The 7,777-nt window shown below is 37.5% G+C and overlaps 1 protein-coding gene across 1 annotated transcript in view; it reads right to left on the bottom strand.

Moving 5' to 3' along the window:
* Positions 1-7,777, bottom strand: part of osbpl6 (oxysterol binding protein-like 6) — a 72,287-nt gene that overhangs the window by 7,018 nt on the left and 57,492 nt on the right. The window contains exons 18-21 of the mRNA XM_016568580.1: positions 1,962-2,025; positions 1,783-1,861; positions 1,550-1,694; positions 830-974 (exon numbers count right to left, since the gene is read on the bottom strand). Of these exons, the coding sequence (XP_016424066.1) occupies positions 830-974; positions 1,550-1,694; positions 1,783-1,861; positions 1,962-2,025 (433 nt within the window). The remainder of the gene's footprint in view (positions 1-829; positions 975-1,549; positions 1,695-1,782; positions 1,862-1,961; positions 2,026-7,777) is intronic.

Below are 7,777 nucleotides of genomic sequence, written 5' to 3'. Positions count from 1 at the left end.
CTCGTGTTTGAATCGTCAGTGGCAAATTCTTTAAATATGAAAATGTGCTTACAGTCTGTGTGTCAGAACAGCCGGCATTGTAGTCTACTCTCCCAGGATCAGGAAACAGTCCTCCATAAAATGCGTTGCACACACACAAATATTTCGGTTGAACTGTTCTGGAGCAGTGTTGTAAATACAACTTAACCACTGATTTCTAGTTGTGTCCTCTTTGGAAGACCAAAGTCATTGCGCTTTCACAACGAAACACAGTGTCTCAACGACATGGCGGCAGCAACAATACTACAGCGAGAATCAAAGTTACGCCTTCTTTCTTTGCGTGAACATTTGGGCGGCGTTATGCAAATCTTCCCACACAGTGATGTAGACATGTGGGGGCGTGTTTAAACGAGGCGTTTTAGGAGGGCGTGGACGAGTCTTAACTTTTATAAAGAATATCTCTTTGGGTTTGAGACTTTAGTCTTTGCAACTTTAGGGATCTTATCTATTCACGAACAGCTTGTAACACTCCAAAGAGAAAGGAAAACTGGAAATCGCATCATATGACCCCTTTAATTTATTAAAAATAAATAAATAAATAAATAAAAAACTCAAACCTCAAACGTTTGGTAAATGATGAGATGTAGGTCCAAACACATGTGACAGACACTGAACATTTTTATTAGCAGACTGCTTGTATCTCTTTGGTTTGATCCACTCACCTCACTTAAGTGAGGGTTTAACATAAGGAATTTTTATTACCATTTATATTTTATACATTTATGTCGTGCCAGTCTATTTTTACTAGCAACTGGCGAATGTCGATTCTGGACCCTGTGAGTGTATATACCTGGTCTCCAGATGCATTTGGCTGAAGGAGGGACTCCACAGTACAGACCCTCATGCCATTTCCCAAACAGTCTGTGAATGACTTTCCCCTCCTGGTCCATCACTGATCCCTGCACCTCATTCACATTCGAGCTCCAGTAGTTTCCCTGGACACACACACATATACGCACATTAGGGCTGGGGATCTCTAGACACTCCACATTTAGATTCTGATTCACGATACAATTCGCGCATGGCTTTCTAAATATTTTCTAAATATATACTGTATGTGTGTGTATTTATATATACATAATAAATATACACAGTGCACATAAATATGTTATGTAAACAAAAACCTTCATTTTGGATGTGATTAATCGAGATTAATCGTTTGACAGCACTAATTATTATTACATAAAACAAAAAGAAAAATTGCCCAGGCCAACATATTCAAAAATAAAAATAAAAATTGAATAAAATTTGACTCGATGTCCATGAAACAATATAAATAATTATATCTTGCCGGCCCTGTACTTCTCTTTTAATAAAATTAAACAGAAAAAAATATGATGTCAGTATGTTGTTGTACATCATCTTTTTGGTGTGTTTTTTTATCATTTTAATCACAATTATTTTAATATAGCTACATTTAAAAACAATTTAAGACTAGTGCCCCCTAGTGGTTGAGAACCAGGACTTATTTGTGATATATATTTATATGCAGCTGCAGATGTGCATGTACCTTAACAAAGGTAAGTTTGCAGATGCAGGTAGTGTTGCGGGTGTTTCTGATCGTGACCTCGCCATAATGTTCGATCCATCGCCTCCCACTCAGAATGTTGTGGACGCACGTCGTCACCTTGTTCCACTCATAGTGATCACCATAACTACCGACACATGCAAAAAACATGATGCTGAGAGTCATGCAGACGAAGGGACAGATGCAGGCTGAATAAATGGTGCAGAGAAACAGACCTGGGCAGCATGACATTCACTGTTCCGATGGGAAGAATCTCCATAGACTTCCCCCAAAACTTATTCTTCCATCTGACGTCTGAAGCACAAACACACACACACACACACACACACTTGAGTGTGATGATATTTTTTTTTTTTGCGTGTAAAATACAGGTAAAATACAAATACTGGCTTACCCTGCCAGAAGGTGAAGTTCTGTGACTCACAGTGACAAGCGGAGATGGGCGGATGGTGGCTCACCTGTACAAAGATAGGAAGATATAATCTCCCACTCAAGTTTATAAATGAAGCACAGCAAGTAGCATTTCTACAGCAAAATTAATTCACATAAATATTAGATTAATACAATACTAGATTTTCACTTTGAGCACAGACAGATTTTTCTAATTGCACATACTCTGTACGCTCAGTTCACACATGTGACTTGAATTGGATTTCAAGCACTTCAACATTTTCCCTTCAAATTCTCCAAGACTGAACGATCTGAGCTGCTCTCACGTAATTTTCTGCTTCTATAATCATACAGTATTTCTCATTTGTTTTTATTAAAATTTTAAGAGCAACATTTAAGTAAAAGCTGGTACTTAAATAAAACGTCCATTCATTCATCAAAAAACTCGATTAAAGAGATAGTTCACCCCAAAATGAAAATCTGCTCTTAATTTGCTCACCCTCAAGCTTTTTCTTTCTTCAGTAAAAGAAGATTTTTAGCTGTAACCGTGGTCCTTGGTGATTCAAAAAATTCAAAAGTCAGCAGCTACCATCATTTTGAGAGTCAAAAAAAAAAAACCCCATAGAGGAAACCCAACATTAATACCCACAGCTTCTGACGATATATTGAGGTCTTATGATGTGAAACGATCGGTCTGTGCAAGAAATTTTACATTATTTACAACTTTATTGGATGTAATCCCCTCAGGCAAATGGGGAAATCCGATTCATTGTTTGCCAACTGGTTCTTTCTTGTAGTTCTGTCATGACAACTCTCGGAGGGACTGGCATGGTAATGTACATGACAATGTTAATGTATTTGGTCTTGGCGGAATAGATCTGCTACGCTGCTGCTGCGGCAGAGCAAGTACCGAGACTTGCTACTGCCAATACATCCACAACATGCTGCAGTGAGCATGTAAGAAATATTGCTGCTGCAAATATAACATACATGAAATAACCCCCATATAGCATACATGAATCAACTCATAGCAGATCTATACAGGTGGAGCTGGGGAAGGTGGAGGGTTTCTGAAGAAAGCTGCAACTGCTACGGCAAGCACTAGTCATATATTTGAATGTTGAGCAGCGAGCTCATTGGTTACCGATACAGGAGAGAACCAATCAGCTGTGCCATGTGATAATGATGTTATTAGGTCAGATCGAGTTAGACCTATCGGACTGCGCCATCTAGAGTTTCATGCCAGAACTCTGTTTATGTTTTACATGGATAAAGCATAAACTAGTCTTAATCAACTCACCTTTTCACATAAACCATGACAGTCAAGTGCTTGGTTCATACACGCACTTATCACCAGCTCATCGGCCTTTGGTCCGAGTCAGAACTGTTTCCTCGGTTCAGTGACTGTTAAAGGAACTGGAGCACTGAATCAGTTGGCAAAAACAGCATCATAGAATCATATATGCTGGTGTTTTGGCTCATTTTGAGTCGAAGTAACTGTCGGGCAAGTCCGAAAGTTGAGTAGATTGAGTAACTTGTAGATCTGTGCTGCTCAAGCTGTGAACTATTTCAGATGATTTTGTTTCAACTCGTTTACCAAAAAGAACCAGTTCAAAAGAATGATTCGTTCACAAACTGGACATCACTCCAGACTGAGGCTATGGATTACAGGTCATAATGTTGTAAATAATGCTCAGTTTCTTGCACAGACCGATCGTTTCACACCATAAGACCTCAATATTTTGTCAAAAGCCACGGGTATTGATTTTGTGTTGCCTGATATGCTTTATTTTTTTAATGGTAGCTGGTAACTTGCATTTTATGATTCACCAAGGAGCACGGATTCAGCTGAAAATCTTTTTTACTGTTCTACTCAAAAAAGAAAGTCATCCACATCTTGGGTGGCCTGAGAGAGAGTAAACTGACAGTAAATTTTCATTTTTAGGTGAACGATCACTTTAAGTCTCTTTGAGCAATAAAAAAAATCGCCTCTAAAATGTTCCTCTGGAATAGATGCTTTCCTTTGTAAAGGCCAACAGTAAAATAAAATGTAATTGTTCAGCTGATTCAGTTTGAAAACAAAAGTTTGAATGGTAAAATGAAGGGCTGCAGGGGCATCGGTTTCATTCTCACAGATCAACAGACTCCAGTGGAGAGAGACACATGTCGGTTAGTTTATACCAGCGTGTGTGGAGGATGTGAGATAAAACAAAATAAATTACGCTACGCTGAGCCTGTGCAAGTGTTTCTCTCTCATCACAGTCCTCTATGAACACACTGCATTATGAGTCATGGCTTCTTCTCCTGCACATGTATAGTGTAGTGTGCCACATGTATAGTGTAGCTTTCTCTGTCAGCGGCGAGGGATTCACATGTGCGAAATGCAGGGAAATAGTTTGGCTGACAGAGAAGATATCAGAACTAGAGACATGTTTCCAAACTTTAATTAAGGATAGTAAGAATGTGAGGGCTGTAGATACGGCTTTGGATGTGACAAGCTCAGCGAGTCCTGTACATTGTTTCTTTTCTCAGAAACCTTAATTTCTTTTCGATTGAAGAAAGAAAGACACAAACAACTTGGAAGACATGGGGGTGAGTAAATTATCAGGAAATTTTTTTTCTGGAAGTGAACTAATCCTTTAACCTGTCTTACACATAACATACGATCACTTTTCTATAATTCAAATCCGATTGTTAGGCTGCATTAATTAGGTCAACCCATCGGCCTTTGGTCCGAGTCAGAACTGTTTCCTCGGTTCAGTGACTGTTAAAGGAACTGGAGCACTGAATCAGTTGGCAAAAACAGCATCATAGAATCATATATGCTGGTGTTTTGGCTCATTTTGAGTCGAAGTAACTGTCGGGCAAGTCCGAAAGTTGAGTAGATTGAGTAACTTGTAGATCTGTGCTGCTCAAGCTGTGAACTATTTCAGATGATTTTGTTTCAACTCGTTTACCAAAAAGAACCAGTTCAAAAGAATGATTCGTTCACAAACTGGACATCACTCCAGACTGAGGCTATGGATTACAGGTCATAATGTTGTAAATAATGCTCAGTTTCTTGCACAGACCGATCGTTTCACACCATAAGACCTCAATATTTTGTCAAAAGCCACGGGTATTGATTTTGTGTTGCCTGATATGCTTTATTTTTTTAATGGTAGCTGGTAACTTGCATTTTATGATTCACCAAGGAGCACGGATTCAGCTGAAAATCTTTTTTACTGTTCTACTCAAAAAAGAAAGTCATCCACATCTTGGGTGGCCTGAGAGAGAGTAAACTGACAGTAAATTTTCATTTTTAGGTGAACGATCACTTTAAGTCTCTTTGAGCAATAAAAAAAATCGCCTCTAAAATGTTCCTCTGGAATAGATGCTTTCCTTTGTAAAGGCCAACAGTAAAATAAAATGTAATTGTTCAGCTGATTCAGTTTGAAAACAAAAGTTTGAATGGTAAAATGAAGGGCTGCAGGGGCATCGGTTTCATTCTCACAGATCAACAGACTCCAGTGGAGAGAGACACATGTCGGTTAGTTTATACCAGCGTGTGTGGAGGATGTGAGATAAAACAAAATAAATTACGCTACGCTGAGCCTGTGCAAGTGTTTCTCTCTCATCACAGTCCTCTATGAACACACTGCATTATGAGTCATGGCTTCTTCTCCTGCACATGTATAGTGTAGTGTGCCACATGTATAGTGTAGCTTTCTCTGTCAGCGGCGAGGGATTCACATGTGCGAAATGCAGGGAAATAGTTTGGCTGACAGAGAAGATATCAGAACTAGAGACATGTTTCCAAACTTTAATTAAGGATAGTAAGAATGTGAGGGCTGTAGATACGGCTTTGGATGTGACAAGCTCAGCGAGTCCTGTACATTGTTTCTTTTCTCAGAAACCTTAATTTCTTTTCGATTGAAGAAAGAAAGACACAAACAACTTGGAAGACATGGGGGTGAGTAAATTATCAGGAAATTTTTTTTCTGGAAGTGAACTAATCCTTTAACCTGTCTTACACATAACATACGATCACTTTTCTATAATTCAAATCCGATTGTTAGGCTGCATTAATTAGGTCAACCGGAACCAGGAACACTTCCCATAACACCTGATGTACTCGCTACATCATAAGAAGAATGACATCTACGCTAATATTAGTCTGTTTTATTCTTATTCCGAGGTCACCATAGCACCAGATCTAGTCTGTATCCAGATCAGATGGTGGATCAGCACCTAGAGACGACCTCTACATCCCTGAATGTCAGCGGAGACCATGTCAAGTAGACGAACCCTAGAGACAGATCCCCTGTGAAGACCTTGTGCCACAATTTCTGGCAGCATTGTTGACTTGACTGCACAGACACTATTGAAAGAGACCTGAACTGAGCTGGACGATGACATCACTGAATCAACAATGAACTGACTTTAACTGATCAACTGACTGTTTTCTATTGTCCTCTTGCATTATCAGCAGACATTTTTTCCTGTTTAACACTGTAAAGCTGCTTTGACAATCTGTATTGTATAAAGTGCTTTATAAATAAAGGTGATTTGACTTGACTTGTCAGTCACACAGCCTGTGGGAAAGTTCACTGCTGACAAAGACCTTTTTCAAGTCATGCAGGAAGAACCTTCGCCAGAGGACTATTGATGGCTTTGCCTCCCACAAACACACACACTGACACTGAAAGTGGTGCAGTGCTACAGTGAAGGACAGGAACTCACTTGGAACAGATACTGCAGCTAGTGTGTGTGTGTGTGTGTGTATGTGTGAGAGAGAGATACATTAATTCGTACCTGTTCAGAAAAGAAGCAGAATCCTTTGTCTTCACGGATACATTCATACGTTTCCCCCAGAAGGGGGTTAAAGGGTTTGCTGCCCGCTCTATAATATGTGGAGGAATATCCTGAAACTGCAAACGCGGCAACGATTGCCTGCACACACAAACAAAGCAACCTGTCAATACACTCATTACTACTGAAACCATGGAGTCCAGATAGACTGTGTGCTCTTTATACAGACAGAGCAGTGCTTACTGAAACAAGATAATGGGATAAATGTGCCTTAAGAGAGCATTACATCCACACAAACACAGTGTGCATGGTTTCAGGTCAAATCTAAATCTTTTTTGTGTGTGCATTGTGACACTATTTTCAGGAAAATTAATTACCCTTAAAAAAGTCTCATTAATGTAATCATTAATAATAATAATAGTTATATGATGATGATGATGATAATAATTATTAAAACATCTTATTTAAACGGCAAAGTATTTACAGTATGTGTCATTGTAGTATTTGCTGATTAAAAACATTAATAATTATAGAAAAAATTATAGAAAAAATGTATAGTTTTTTTTCTGGAAAATAAATCACATCACCCCAAAAAAGTCTAATTACTTTGATCATTTATGATAATAATAATAATAATACTTCTTTTTACTTTTAGTGCTTTGTGACATTATTTTCATGACAGCTAAGAATTATTTATAATAATAAATATTATTTAAATTGCAAAATAGTTATACATCATGATAGCATAAGCTGTTAAAGCGGATTAAAAACATTAAATATTATAGAAAAAAGTACTCACTTTTTTCAGTAAATGGATAAATCACATTACCCTGGAGATATGTCATTACTGTAATAATTCATGATGATGACAATAATAATAATAATAATAATAATAATAATAATAATTATTATTATAATAATAATAATAATAATAATAATAATAATAATAATAATAATAATAATAATAATAATAATAATAATAATAATAATAATAATAATAATAATTATTATTATTATTTTATGACAGTT

Source organism: Sinocyclocheilus rhinocerous, unplaced genomic scaffold, assembly GCF_001515625.1.
Source record: "Sinocyclocheilus rhinocerous isolate Xijiao unplaced genomic scaffold, SAMN03320098_v1.1 scaffold1222, whole genome shotgun sequence".
Taxonomy (NCBI): Eukaryota; Metazoa; Chordata; class Actinopteri; order Cypriniformes; family Cyprinidae; genus Sinocyclocheilus; species Sinocyclocheilus rhinocerous.
This window is presented reverse-complemented; position numbering and strand designations above follow the sequence as displayed.